Source organism: Capricornis sumatraensis, chromosome 2, assembly GCF_032405125.1.
Source record: "Capricornis sumatraensis isolate serow.1 chromosome 2, serow.2, whole genome shotgun sequence".
Lineage (NCBI taxonomy): Eukaryota > Metazoa > Chordata > Mammalia > Artiodactyla > Bovidae > Capricornis > Capricornis sumatraensis.
The window spans coordinates 201,355,728-201,371,503 of record NC_091070.1 but is presented as its reverse complement, the minus strand read 5'-3'; the positions used below and the strand labels follow the sequence as shown (position 1 = coordinate 201,371,503).

The 15,776-nt window shown below is 38.6% G+C and overlaps 1 protein-coding gene across 1 annotated transcript in view; it reads right to left on the bottom strand.

Moving 5' to 3' along the window:
* The window catches only part of TESK2 (testis associated actin remodelling kinase 2), a 103,211-nt gene that overhangs the window by 29,289 nt on the left and 58,146 nt on the right, over positions 1–15,776 (bottom strand). The window contains exon 3 of the mRNA XM_068965719.1: positions 11,550–11,598. Coding sequence (XP_068821820.1) covers positions 11,550–11,598 — 49 coding nt within the window. The remainder of the gene's footprint in view (positions 1–11,549; positions 11,599–15,776) is intronic.

The window sequence follows — 15,776 nt, the reverse complement described above, 5'->3', positions numbered from 1 at the left end:
GATTTTGGAGCCCCCAAAAATAAACTCTGTCACTGTTTCCATTGTTTCCCAATCTATTTGCCATGAAGTGATGAGACCTGATGCCATGATCTTCGTTTTTTGAATGTTTTGAATTTTAAGTCCGCTTTTTCATTCTCCTTTTTCACTTTCATCAAGGGGCTCTTCACTTCCTCTTCGCTTTCTCCGTAAGGGTGGTGTCATCTGTGTATCTGAGGTTATTGATATTTCTCCTGGCAATCTTGATTCCAGCTTGTGCTTCATCCAGCCGAGCATTTTGCGTGACATACTCTGCACAGAAGTTAAATAAGCAGGGTGACAATATACAGCCTGACCTACTCCCTTCCCAATTTGGAACCAGTCTGTTTGTTGTTCCATATCCGGTTCTAACTGCTGCTTCTTGACCTGCATACAGATTTCTCAGAAGGCAGGTAAGGTGGTCTGGTATTTCCATCTCTTTAAGAATTTTCCACAGTTTGCTATGACCCACACAGTCAAAGGCTATGGCATAGTCAATGAAGCAGAAGTAGATGCTTTTCTGGAATTCTCTTGCTTTTTCTATGATCCAATGGATGTTGGCAATTTGACCTCTGATTCCTCTGCTTTTTCTAAATACAGCTTGAACATCTGGAAGTTCTTGGTTCACATACTATTGAAGCCTAGCTTGGAGAATTTTGACCATTACTTTGCTAGCATGTAAGATTACTTTGCTACATACACAAGCAAAGAGTAAATTAAAGTCAATGATAAATACTATGGTATTATGGAAGCATATAGGAGAGATGTCTAACTAATCTTGGGAGATTAGAAAAGACTTCCCAGAGAAAGTTACATCTAAGCTGAGTCCTAAAGGTTAAATAGGATTTGGCCAGGCCAATGAGAGACAGAAAGATTCTGTTCTCTGGGGCAGGGACCCAAAGGTGGCAAAGGTCACATCTCATTCGTGGAACTGAAGGAGAAAGAGGTTCAGTACAGCTGCAGTATACAACTGAGACAAGAACCAACAGATCAGAGAAGAACAAGCAGTGAGGAAACAGAGATGGTGAGGACCAGGATTAGATATTTTGACTTTACTCTGAGGATCCAAAAAAGGGTTTATGAAAGGAAAAACAAAATTAGCTTTGCATTAAACATTGTGGTGTTGGCATAAAGACAGACATATAGACTAACGGAATAGAATAGAAAGCTCAGAAATAAACCCTCATATATATCAAAGGGAAAAGGACAGTCTCTGCAACAAATGAGAAATGGAGAAATGCAAGTCAAAACCACAGTGAGTTATCACCTCACACCCATTAGAATGCAACTATTCAAAAAAAGAAAGAAAACAGTAAGCTTTGACAAGGATGTAGAGAAATTAGAACTCTTGTGCACTACTTGTAGCATTGTAAGATGGTACAATAACTATGGAAAACAATATGCTGGTTCCTAAAAAAGTTAAAAATAGAACTATTATATCATTTAGCAACTCTGCTTCTTGGTATACATCAAAAAAAAAATTGAAAATGGGGTCTCTGAGAGACATATGCACACCTTTATTCAAAGCAGTATTGTTCACAATAGTCAACAGGTGGAAGCAACCCAAATTTCCACAGATGAATGAATAGGTAAGTAAAATATAGTATGTATATACTTGTGGTGGAATATTATTCAGACTTAAAAAGGATGGAAATCCTGTCACATGTTACAACATGGGTGAACCTTTAGGACATTAAGCTAAGAAAATGAGCCAGTCACAGAAAGACAACTACTGAGTGATTCCACTTTTTTTAGGTACCTAAGTAATCAAAATCATTGAAACAGAAAATAGAACAGTGGTTATCAGGAACTGGAGGAAGAGGGAAATAGGGAGTTGTTCAATAGTACAGAATTTCAATTCTGCAAGACGAAAAAGATCCAAAAACCTGTTGCACGACAATATAAACATATTTAACTCCAATACTTTGGCCACCTCATGTGAAGAGCTGACTTACTGGAAAAGATGATGCTGGGAGGGATTGGGGGCAGGAGAAGGGGACAACAGAGGATGAGATGGCTGGATGGCATCACCGACTAGATGGACATGAGTTTGAGTGAACTCCGGGAGTTGGTGATGGACAGGGAGGCCTGGTGTGCTGTGATTCATGGGGTTGCAGAGTCAGACATGACTGAGCAACTGAACTGAACTGAATACTAACTACTGAATTGTAGACTTAAAAATTGCTCATATTGTTAAAAAATAGATTTGTATTTTAACAGGAACTCTGGCTGGCAATATGGACAATATGGATGCAAGGCAAGGAACAAGACTGATAGGGAGACTAATTTAGAAGGTTGTGGCAAAAGATGATGATAGCAGAAGGAACTTGCCTGAGGTGAACGGATTCAAGATAGGAGGCAAAATGGTCAGGACATGATAATTGATGAGATGTAAAAAATGGGAGAGGTCAAGGAGGAAGGGAAAGAGAACTAGTTTTAGAAAAGCTAAGCATTATACTAATATTTTTACAAGTTATTAATTAATTTAATAAACGTTATTAAGGAGCTACTTGTGCCAAGTACTTCAGAAGGCTTTAGACAATTGTTCTGCCACCTTCACAGAGCAGCTTCTCCTCTTGGAAGTTCATCTAAACTAGCCCTTGACACAAACTGTCTCCTTAATAACTATTTGTTGAAAAGGATATAGACACGAGCAATTACTATGAGAAGGTCAAGTGTATTAAAATGAGCATGTTGAGGAAAGAAAAGCTTATGATTCATTTTGGAAATCATTGATCTAAGAACCTACTATATAAGCAAGCAACAGTGACTGTGATAACAAGAGAAGACCAACATAAACAGCAAGGAAACACAGAGTAGAGTGATTAGGTATCAAGTGTAGGAATGCTGAAATGCCCTGAAGTAGTAAAAATGTGTGAGAGATACATCCTCCCACCATTGTCCTATTTGCTACAGAATCCAAAGTAGGAGAAGCTCTTGAGTCAACACAGATCCAACTCTGATGAATGATACCACCTATCAAATTAAGAAAAACATACTTGTCAAAATTTCTGTTAGAAACAGGTTTAGCCTAAACTCACAAGGGGCTCTATGAATTCAAATGCCACACTAGTTTCACAGTCATGGAGAGGATTAAAAGAAAGATTAGCTAGAAGTCTCCTGAAACATTTTGTAAATTCTCTGTCCTATCACTATTAACCACTGAAAAGATTCATCAGTTGCCCAAAACAACCCTTAAGGCAGATGTCTGTGGGTAACAGCTTAATGGCTGGAAGTTCAAGTGTTGGGAAGCAGTGTCCACTCATTCACCTATTTATCCATTCACCCAACAAATATTTATTGCATGCCAGTTATGTGAGATTCAACAGTGAACAAAATAGCCAGGATCAACGAGCTTAAAGTTGAGTAAATGGAATTACAGTCAGGTAGAACTTGACTCAATCCCAGGTCCACTACTTAGCTAAGAGATCTCAGGTAAATTAACTTCTTTTTGAGCCTCAGATTTCTCACCTGTAAAATGGGAAAATACCACATATTCCATGGGATTGTATGCTAATGTATCCCCTCCACCCCAAAGGAGAGGCTTATAGGACCTGGGACACTTATAAGAAGAACAACTTAATGTTCTTCAGAACAGCTTAATGTTCTTCTTATAAGAAGAATAACAGAAATACTAGTAACAGAAAATAAATTATTTTTCTTATAATAAGAAAAATAGCTTAATGATTTTCATTATTATCACTCAGAAAGTAATACAAGCAGTTGAAAAACACCTCCTTCTAAATCAATAAAATGTTTTCTAGTGAAAAAGCTGATAAACAGGATCTGTACAAGGAAGGTATCTTTCAGAGCACTCCTTGAAATCCTGATGCTTTATCAAGTTATCTCCACTTCGATGTTCAGTAAATACCACAAACTCAATCTGTTCAAAATTGGCCTCTTGATTATCTTCCATCTTGTACCTCCTGAAGTCTTCCCATCTCCATTAACAGAAACTCTATCTTTCCGATGTTCAGGCCCAAAACTTCAGTTATCCTTGAATTATTTCATCTTCTCACTTCCTTCACCTACTGCATCAGGAAAGTTTGTTTTCTCTACTTTCAAAATAGATCTAAAATCACAAGGTTCACTGCTACCACTCTGGTCCAAGTCACCATTCAGTTCAGTTCAGTTCAGTTCAGTCGCTGAGTCGTGTCTGACTCTTTGCGACCCCATGAATCGCACCACACCAGGCCTCCTTGTCCATCACCATCTCCAGGAGTTCACTCAGACTCATGTCCATCGAGTCAGTGATGCCATCCAGCCATCTCATCCTCTGTCGTCCCCTTCTCCTGCCCCCAATCCCTTCCAGCATCAGAGTCATTTCCAATGAGTCAACTCTTCGCATGAGGTGGCCAAAGTACTGGAGCTTCAGCTTTAGCATCATTCCTTCCAAAGAAATCCCAGGGCTGATCTCCTTCAGAATGGACTGGTTGGATCTCCTTGCAGTCCAAGGGACCCTCAAGAGTCTTCTCCAACACCACAGTTCAAAAGCATCAATTCTTCGGCGCTTAGCCTTCCTCACAGTCCAACTCTCACATCCATACATGACCACAGGAAAAACCATAGCCTTGACTAGATAGACCTTAGTCGGCAAAGTAATGTCTCTGCTTTTGAATATACTATCTAGGTTGGTCATAACTTTTCTTCCAAGGAGTAAGCGTCTTTTAATTTCATGGCTGCAGTCACCATCTGCAGTGATTTTGGAGCCATTACCTCTCACCTTTTTTGCATAGTCTTTATTTATTGCATGGACTCTGTTGCAATAGTCTCTCTTTAAACTAGTCTTTCTGCTTTCACCTTTGCCTCCTTTTCAGTCTATTCACCACACAGTTGCCAGGGTGATCCTGTTAAAAGGTAAGTCATATCATGTTGTAATTCTACTCAAAAACCTCCAAAGACTTCTCAATTCATCCTGAGTAAAAGAGGAAACTCTTACAATGGTCTATAAGGCACTTTGCGGGCTCTGGCCCATGTTTCTTCTCTGACTTCCGTCTACTACGATCCTTTTTCTTCCTACTTCCTTTTTCTTCCTGCAGCCACATCACCGTCTTCAGAGTTCTTTGACCACACCCAGCACCAGGCATTTCTCCCTCCATATCTTTACACTTGCTGTTTCCACTGCCTAGAACACTTTTCCCCCAGATATTCACATACCTAGTTCCATTACCTCCTTAATTTTTATCTCTTCTGTGATATCTTCTCTATCCACACATTGAAAATTGTAAACCCCAGAGCACATAACATCATATATACAATTTGTTTCTTGTTTAGTCTAACTCCTCTCCCACCCCTGATGATTACAATGTAATTTCCATGAGGGCAGAGATCATCATTTGTTCATTATTATATTCTACAGTCTTCCCGTAGCTTAAATGGTAAAGAATCTGCCTGCAATGCAGGAGACCTGGGTTTGATCCCTGGGTCAGAAAGATCCCCTGGAGAAGGAAATGGCAACCCACTCCAGTATTCTTGCCTCGGAAACCCCATGCACAGAGGAGCCTGGCAGGCTATAGTCCACGGGGTCTCAAAGAGTTGGACACAACTGAGCAACTAACACTGCACTATATTCCCAGTACCTGGAATAGTGAAAGACACATAGTGGGAGCCAGTAAATTTGTTTCTTTAATGAGCTAGAGGCATGCTAGCAAATCAGGGGGAAACTTCTTTAAGAAAAAAGTAAATTAAATGAACTCTTCTATTATTTGTAGGTTAGGCTGCCAACCTCAAATTCTTGTTTCTCAAATGTCTTAGGGAGTTACTAAAAATAAGGGCAGAAAACATGTACCACAATTTATTTAGAGATTTTTAAAGTTACTAAATGACCAAACCAAAAGTGAAATAAAAGCTACATTTTTTTCAGAAGTAAAGAAGACGCCAACATGTATTCATAGGAATGCTTTAGCTATTTTTACATGTATAAATGGAATGAACTTCTAATTGTGAAAGGACTTGGATGTAACATTTCACACTATTTTTGATTGCTGGCTCTTTCCACTGGAGTTAATGCAGCTTCTACATGTACTATGGACCCAGTCACACAAGGTATCATTATACAGACCCTATTTAAGAGACTGACCTTCACTAGAGAACTTGGAATTTGACATAACTTGGAAAGTGGAAGGGAGAAGAGAGACAAGGGCATCCCAGGTCCTGGAAGGCATATCTAAGGCCGGCACGTGTAGAAGATAGCAAAGTGACCCACCTAACTAAAGGGAGCAATTTGAATTTTGAAATCCGATTAGAGAAAGTCTAGAATACTAAACAGAAGTTTTTAAACAGAAGCATCACATTATCAAAGTATGCCTAATGAAGATTACTTATGTAGTAACATATCAAACTGAAACAAAGGCAGACCAGGGACAAGAAAAGCAGCCACATGCTTTAAAGATAGAGGGCATGGCTATGCTGCCAAAGTTAACTCAAGGCAGGCACCAGACAACTTTGCATTTGGCTCAAGGTAAGTTAGACCAGGAGAATACTCTGTCCTGGGTCACACAAAAATAAGAAAAGCAGTAGGCAAAACCAATGGCAATATCACAGCACACCAAGAAACTGGAATCAGGGTCTGGCTGCTCGTTTTTATAAATAATGCATGAGTTTGGTTACCGAACCCACAGAGTTTCCTTTCATTGTAAGCTCTCTCATTATATAAGGCTTCTTAGAGGTCTGACAGAAACCGACTCAGAAACAACACATATCAACCCACATAAACAAGGAAATTTCCAAAGTAACTCTTCTTTAATAAAGCAGGTGGGGAAGGGGGTAGAAATGGTGAGTGAGAAGAGGATGAGGGCTTTGTGAATTAAAAATTCTCTTCAGCCACTTGCAGGGCTAAACACTCCCTCATGAGTGAAGAGCATTTCTTTCAGTACCAAGTATCTGACTGGCTGAGGTGACTTTGCTGTAAAGAGGCCAAGCAATTGCTCTGTTTATAGCTGCCATGCCGTGTTCAGTTGCTTCAGTCGTGTCGACTGCGACATCACAGACTGTAGCCTACCAGGCTCCCCTGTCCAGGGGACTCTCCAGGCAAGAATACTGAAATGGGCTGCCATTCCAGAGGATCTTCCCAACCCAGGGATTCAATCTACATCTCCTGCACTGCAGGCAGATTCTTTATCACTGAGCCACCAGGGAAGCCCCCTTTTTATAGCTAAAGGGCTCTTATAGCCACAGTGGAAAAAAGAAGTTTTTCCATGGCAGAAATGGCAAGACCGACCCCAAAACATCCTACCAATTCTTTTGCTGACTCCCTTGACCAGAGTATTGTCACTTGAGGCCCCTACCCACAACCTTATACTCCATTCATCCACCAAATTCCCAATCTTCTAGGCACTAAAACGTTCTATACAAAGAGGTCCCCCCCAAAAAAGAAGTTCCCCGAACTGTTTGATATGAGAATATTTCCCTCCTTGTGCTTAACAAAGTAAAAAACGAAAAATATCCCCAAACAAAAACAAACCATAAAAACCATTATGAGATGACATGTAATCTGTCTGTAAGCATCTCTCTCTCCTCTCTTTCTTTGACATCCCTCCTACCTGAATATGGAATAGAAAACAGCATGTAAGTTGGTGGCAGCTACTTTTTGATTATGAATGAGAGCCAACCTTAGGACGAAGCTGACAATGTAAGCACAGAACAAAGAAATGGGGAGAGGTGGGGGGTCTCTGGATAACATCTATTTAGCTGCTGAATTAAACCAAGCTCTAACCTAATAAGCTGCTAGAATTTCAGTTTATATGAGTCCTTTTGTTGTTTAAGGCCATTTAACTATTTTGTTTCTTGCACCCAAATACATTATAATATATCCAATAACCAGAAAACAGCTTTCCCAAACAACAGAAAATATACAAAGTTAATCAAAAATGAATTCTACAAATACTACATGTGTTACACATACAAGAACCTGTGCTCAGGACTATGGGGAATACATAAGTAAATTAAGGATGGCATGTTGCAATGAAAAGAGTATCGACTTTGAGGTCAGATGAACCTAAATCCACATCCTACTTTGAGGAAGTCACTTAATTTCTCAAGCCTTAGTTATCTCATCTATAAAATAGAAGAAACAGAACTACAGAATTGTGAGAACTATAGCTAATATATAAAGCACCAAGCATAGCACTCAGCCCACAGTGGGTGCTTAATAACTAGTAGTTATGATTTTTAAAATGAGAGCAAGTCTTTACCCTCAAGTAGGGTAGAAAAGACAAATAATTATAATGTGCTAACTGGGATGTTTATAGGGTATGAGATATTGCAACAAAGGTCCCAATTCTTCACCCCTTACTGAATCAATGTTCTTTGACACAAAGAACTTTGCAGTATGCTCCCAGTGTGGATTCAGGCATGTGATTTGCTTTGTCCAATCAGATATTAGCCAACCAAACTGGAACATAAGCAGAGTCATGAAAAACACTTGTACAAATGTGCTGGCACACTCTTGCTATTCTGGTATCATCTTAAGAAGGACAAGTCCAAGTTAGCCCAACAGTCCCAGAAGACAATGAGAAACAGCTGAAGCAAAGTGCCCACACAAAGCTCACCCTACAGCAGACCACCAGCAGACCTGCAGATAGATGACTGAGCAAGAGAGAGAGCAGCAAAACTGCCCAACTGGGCCCCTGGGCCCAGTTCAGCTTAGCAGAGCCTCCAGAGGTATGAGAAATAAATGTTTATTGTTGCATGGTTTTGTTGTTGACTATTACATAGCAATAACTAACTGACCATACGGTTATATTTCTGTCTTTAAAAACCAAAGATTTCCACCTCCTTGATACTCGTGACTAAATGAAAGACAAGGTTAGGTCATCTGAGTCAAAGACATACTTTGGGATTCTTAATTCAACTCATTAAACTCGAAAGTGCCTGATCTTCCATCAAACTGCTTTCTCTTTAACAAATACTAATTTGTTAAAAAATTAGAAGTCTATGCTTACTATAAGTAGTTAAAAAAAAACACTCGTAAATGTCTGACTGTTCCAAGTTCAATTAATGTTTACAATTACAATGAACACTTGTAGAAGTAGCTGAGGCCCAGAAAAGTCTGTATCAGCATTGTATGTGAGAAATATTCTTCTTAATAATAACAATACTTTATAGGCATCAATAAGAGCTGTGCTTCTCTACTATAATTATTGACAAACTATTTTGAGAGAAATAAGGAATGGTGCTCACGTTACTGTGGAGGACAGGCATTCCACCAACCAAGAAATATTTACTAAATATCATCCAAGTTCTAAGCAGTGTGCTTGATGTTATTAGTAATTTTCTTTATGATCCTTAGTGAAACCAAGAGCTGTGCTGTCAAGTCAAATTATTAGGCCATTAAACCAGAAATCTATGCCATGAAGGCCTTTATTGAGTCCCTTATGAAAACAAGCAAGAACATTTGGATATTTGGGCTTCATGACCTGTGGCCTATTAATATCATAATAAAATTATTAATATGATAAGTTGTATCAATATCTCATTAATTATACAGAAATACACTCACAAAGCACTTACTGTATCTTGCATATGACTATAAACAAGCTACTAAGCAACAGAAAATATTATTTAAGTGCAACATGGCCAAAAGAATGTTGCACTACAATCATCCATTTCTGCCCTTTCTACTACATCTACTTTCAAATTTGAACCATGGTCACAGGTTTTAAAGCATATTCTTATTTGTCAGTAAAACCAACACACAAGCTCTTCCAGTGAACTCACATTTCAGAAAACAATGATATAAACAGGGAGTGTAACAAATACTTTTACAAGTGTTTATCATTAGTGTCAGAGCTCTAATGGATAGAAGGCTTGAGAGGAGAGAGTTTTGTCTTTGAGGAATATATATACTCACTTCTGAGAAAAGAAATACACAGAAAATATTTCTTGATTCAGGATGCTGGTTATGGGTGTGTTCATTTGTGAAAACCTAGTGAGACACACATTTCCATATGTGTGCTTTTCTTTATACTTTGTAAAAGGTTTTAAAAGTTTAATGACATAAACAGCAGTACAGAATTAAGTACTAAATGAAAACTACTGACAATTCGAGGAGTTCAGGAGGGACTGGTCACTGTTAATGCTATAATAGTTAAAATGTATTAAGCAATTACTGTATGCCACCTACTGTGTTAAATAAGCATTTTACATCCGCATAGTATTCAGTGTGGTCATAATCTTACCAACAGCATTTGTCACAACTACGTAATTATTTCTTCCTCCTTGAAACCCTTTCCTTTCCATTACAGGCCAACACACTCCTGGTGTTCTTCCTATTTCCCTAGCTACTCCTTAATCTGCCTTTCCCACCAGACTTTAAAAATGCAAGTACTTTAACACTCAGCTACAGTCCTCTTCTCTATCTGGACTCCTTGGGATAGGCATTACTATTATTATTCCTGTCTCACAAATGAAAACACTGTAGCACAGGGAGATTCAGTTATTAGATTCAATTAGTTATTAGGGAATCCAAAAATACTAAGAGATATGGCAATCAACACTACAGAGCCCGTACTCTTCACTACCTCACTAACCCACTTTCTTTGGCCTTCCATACAAGAGGCAGGACATAGCTATACACATTCCACATTTCGGTGTTCTCAGTAATTGAGAAAAAAGACACTGAGTGAGGCACATGGGACCCTCCTTGATAATATATTAAGGATTAATTCCAGGTACCACGCCAGTAGGAAACTAATGCTCTTGCAAATTCTGTTGAACAATTTTCCTTCTTAAATTCTTCACTTTTTATTCTGGTGCTTCTCAAAGAGAAATGTGAAAGCATTCTAGAAGATAGAATCTGAAGAGTTTTCAAGAATACCTAGGAGCCTTATGAAGACCTACTAAACCTAGAATATTCTAGGAATCCAAATTTCTAAGAAGCGACCCAAGCAAATTATGAAGCTGGTAACCTAGTACCTGAATTTGGGAAGCATTTGTTTGAGAGGGGATTCCCTGGTCCTCAGAGGCTAAGTAGTGACCACTACATATTTACCTGCCTAGAAGAGACTGAAAATGAAATGAGAATAGAGATGTAAACTCTACAAGGAGTACTTTCCTCCAGTCAGGAAACTAGAGCAGCAACAGTGGAATTTTAGATCAGGACCCCACACATTTCTTAATAGTCTGGGAATTTGTTGTCATGATACAGCATGCAGCCAAGTGACATCATCCCTTAGTTTAGGAGGGGGTCATCCAGGCAGCAACAACCAATATAATATTTGAGCACTCATTCCCAGTTCAGTTCAGTTCAGTCGCTCAGTGTCCGACTCTTTGCGATCCCATGAACCGCAGCACTCCAGGCCTCCTTGACTCATTCCCAGAGTACTCACCAAGTGCTATCAGGGAATCCGAGAGTATTAAGAGATATGGCAAACTGTCCCAAGGCTACAGAAGAAAGCTTTGTTAACAATGCCTCTTTTGCATAAACATAAATGAATACATATTTTGCATACGTATGCGAGTAACAATTAGAGTGGAACCATAAATGCTGAAACTAAGGCAAAGAAGTCACTTTAACATGCGTATTGGAGTCTTACCTCTGTGAGTGCATGCAACTGTCCTTGATGTACACACACACCCATGAACCTACAAAATAAACAGATTTTTTTTTAAACAAATGAAAAGGACATGAACTTAACTAGTGTAGTTGTGCATGCATTAGAGACAGTCCAACACCTGTAAAGTCTACTGTCCTGAATAACACTGTAGCTTCTCAAACTTTAATACCACTCTTGTAAACTCTAACTTTATCATGAAATATCTGGCTGTGGCAAGACCCAGTGGTAAAAAGCATTGGTGGAAGAGGGAGGTGAGCAAGCCTTTAAAAACAGCATGGTATAATGAGACAAGCACCAAGCTGGAACCAAGGAAACTTGATACTGGTTTAGCTTGGCCATTATCTGTTTACATGCTCACACACACAAAAAGGTCACTAACCCTATGGTTTCCTCAGTTTGCTCATCTAGGAAGTAAGTAGGTTGAACTGCCCAATATGAAGGTCTGTAATTTACAGTCAATGAACTGGGGTTGGGAATACCCACATTAACTAGAGGACAGAGAGCTAACTTCCTTAACATAAAAAGAACTCTTCTAAATATGTAACTTTAAAAAGAACCCAATAGAAAAATAAGCAAAAAGTATGTACATTAAAAAAAAATACAAAGAAAACTAAGAATAAAGGGCTAATCATATAAAAATGCGCTCTCTCTCATAATGAGAGAAATGTATACTAAAACAAGGAGCTATTACTTTTTAAATCTATCAATGAATGAAGATTAAGAATGATAATGATTGGGAGAATTCCTCAAGATGGATCCAGTGGTTAGGACTCTGCTCTCACTGCAGAGGGTGAAGGTGCAATCCTTGGTTAGGGAACTAGGATGTTGCTTAGGAACGCAAGCCCAACAGGGCAGCACCCCCCAACCCCCAGAAAAGAGTGATAATGCTCAGTGTTGTCCAGAAGGGAAGGAAACAAGAATAGGAAATACTGCTGAGTTCTCAGTACAACTTTTTCAAAGGGTAATTAATTGATCATCCTGGCAAAAATTTTCATTACTCCAACAATCCACTTCTAGAAATTTATCTTACAAGTATAATCAATTTGGGTGAGCAAAAATTCACATAAAAGGACATCTACTTCACCAGCATATGTGAATCTAAATACCCATCATATAAAAGACTTGTTAAATATTTACAGTATAATTCATACATTAGAATACTATACAGGCATTAAAAAGAATGAAGTACTCCTTATGCATTGACATGACAATATACACAAAATATACTGCTAAATGAAAATGTCAAGCTTTAAAATACCATTTGTGTAAAAAAATTTTTATACATTAATAGAAAGTATCTAGAAGCATTAATAATAAATGGTACTGAGGGGGTAAAGGGTGATTTTTATTTTTTAGTGCACAACTTATGTTATATTTGAAGTTTCTTCAAACATCAGCTTAAATTTTTAGGTAAAAATAATTTTTAAACAAAAATCACAAATCAATTATTATGACTGATGATAATCATTAAGTGACAGAAGATAAATGATATAAAGCCAGTGACACTCAGGGCTTAGGTTGTCAAGAAAAGTCTCATTAACAATACCCACAAGGCCCAAGTAAGTTCTAGTTTAGAAGAGAAAAGAAAAGGGAAGAGATTGACTAAAGTGATAGTGAAGGCATAGCAGTGACTGTGCTCAAAAGGACCATAAAGCTCTATGAAGGCAGAGTCCAGGTCATAGCACCTAACAGTGCCTAGCAAATAGTTTGCTTACTCAGTGAATAATTGCTGAGTGAAAAGGAACTGAGTGAGGGAGAAGGCCAGCTGTAACATCACAGCGGTTTTAAAGACATGCTGCTCTAACCAAAATTACTAGTGTGAAAATTTCACAGTTTCTCCAAGAGGTGTTATCTAGACCACTGGTTTTCTCTAAGGGCATCCAGAGACACGATGGGGACTTGAGAAAGGAAAAAAACCCAAGGAAATATTTAGGTAGTACTGAAAATAAGATGCAGGTTTCAATGACAGGCTAAAACTTACCTCTTGGGAATAAACAGGCTTAGGAATAAAAAGGAAGTGAGAGTAATTAAAAGAGTTCTGGAAAAAAAAAAAAAGAGGTCCTGGATCTCCCTGGTGGTACAGTGGATAAGAATCCACCTGCCAATGCAGGGGACATGAGCGGGATCCCTGATCCAGGAAGATTCCACATGCCATGTGCCACAACTACTGAAGCCCACACATTTTAGTACCCACGAGGCCCAACTACTGAGCCCTCATGCTGCAAGTACTGAAGTCCAGCACACCTAGAACTCGTGCTCTGCAACAAGAGAAGCCACCACAATGAGAAGTTTGCACACCACAACCAAGAGTAGCCCCTGTTTGCTGCAACTAGAGAAAGTCCACACAGCGATGAAGCCCCAGCACAGCCAAAAATAATTAAAAAAATTAAAAGTACAGAAAGAAGATAATTGACAATCTAGATAACGATTTAAAAAAGAGCTCTGAAGTTAGAAGGTGTAGGTTCAAATCTCATCTCTACTTGTTACTAGGCAAGCATTAGTTTCCCTCTTATAGGATAATAGTGTCCACAACGTAAGGTTGTTGGAAAGACTAAATGAAACAACTTTATTCACCAGTCAGTTTCTTTACTGTGAAACTCACTACATAATATGGAAGAGAATGAGGTGAGGAATGTAGACAGGTAAAAGTTTAAAGAATAATTAACGTAAGTAACACAGAGTGCTGGAAGACTGAATCTGGAATGCTGAATGTTTCTGGGCAGCATGGCATAGTGTCTTTGCAAATAAACAGCATCTGATTCAGTTTAACATCAGAAACCAGTTGAGTAAAAGAGAGGAAGCTGTACTAGAACAAAGGAAATCCGGGCAAGATAAATGAAAAAACAATCAATCTGGGGGAGCTGAAGTTTTAGAGGTATCTTTTTTCCCCCTTATTAAAGACACTTTTTTTTTTTTTTGGTAATAATGTTTTTATTGAAGGACAGTTGATTACAATACTATATTCACTTCAGGTGTACAGCACAGTGATTCAGTTATATATATATATTCTTTTTCAGATTCTTTTCCCTTATAGGTTATTACAATATATTGAGTATAGTTCCATAGCTATATAGTAGGTCCTTCTTGGTTATCTATTTGATATATAGCAGCATGTATCAGAGAAGGCAACGGCACCCCACTTCAGTACTCTTGCCTGGAAAATCCCATGAATGGAGGAGCCTGGTAGGCTGCAGTCCATGGGGTCGCTAGGAGTCGGACACGACTGAGTGACTTCACTTTTACTTTTCACTTTCCTGCATTGGAGAAGGAAATGGCAACCCACTCCAGTGTTCTTGCCTGGAGAATCCCAGGGACGGGGGAGCCTGGTGGGCTACCGTCTATGGGGTCGCACAGAGTCAGACACGACTGAAGCGACTTAGCAGCAGCTTCAGCAGCAGCAGCATGTATAAGTTAAACCCAAACTCCTAATTTATCCCCTTCCCACCTTTCTCTTTTGGTAATGATAAGATTGTTTTCTATGTCTGAGGGTCTATTTCTATTCAGTGTCATATGTGTGTGTGTGTGTGTGTGTGTGTGTATGTATGCACATATATATCCATTTTCAGATTCTCTTCCATTATAGGTTATGACAAGATATTGAACATAGTTCCCAGTACTATACAGTGGCTCCTTGGTAATTACCTATTTTGTGTACAGTAGTGGGTATCTGTTAATTCCAAACTCCTAATTTATCTCCCACTTTCCCTTTTGGCAACCATAGATTGGTTTTCTATGTCTGTGAGTCCATTTCTATTTTATAGATAAGTTCATTTTGTATTTTTTAAGAGTCCACATATAAGTGATATCATATGATATTTGCCTTTGTCTGACTTACTTCACTTATGATAATATCTACGTCCATTCATGTTACTGAAAATGGCATTATTTCATTCCTTTTATGGCTGAGTAATATTCCACTGTGTGTATATATCACATCTTCTTTACTGTAGAGGTATCTTTTAAAAAGGTCAGTGTTCTTTAAGTGTTTGTACAGTTCCTCAGTCACCAGAATTATGAGAGTCAGTATTCTATTCATTTATTTAACAACTATTTGTTGAGTGGTCACTATGTGTAAGACATTACGGACAGAACAGTGAATAAAACAAAGTCCCTGCTCTCAAAGCAGTTTCATTCCAGGGATCATTCTATTGGAAAGCAATTGTAATAAAAAGTTAAATGGATGTTTTGCAGAATGCAGTTAAATTG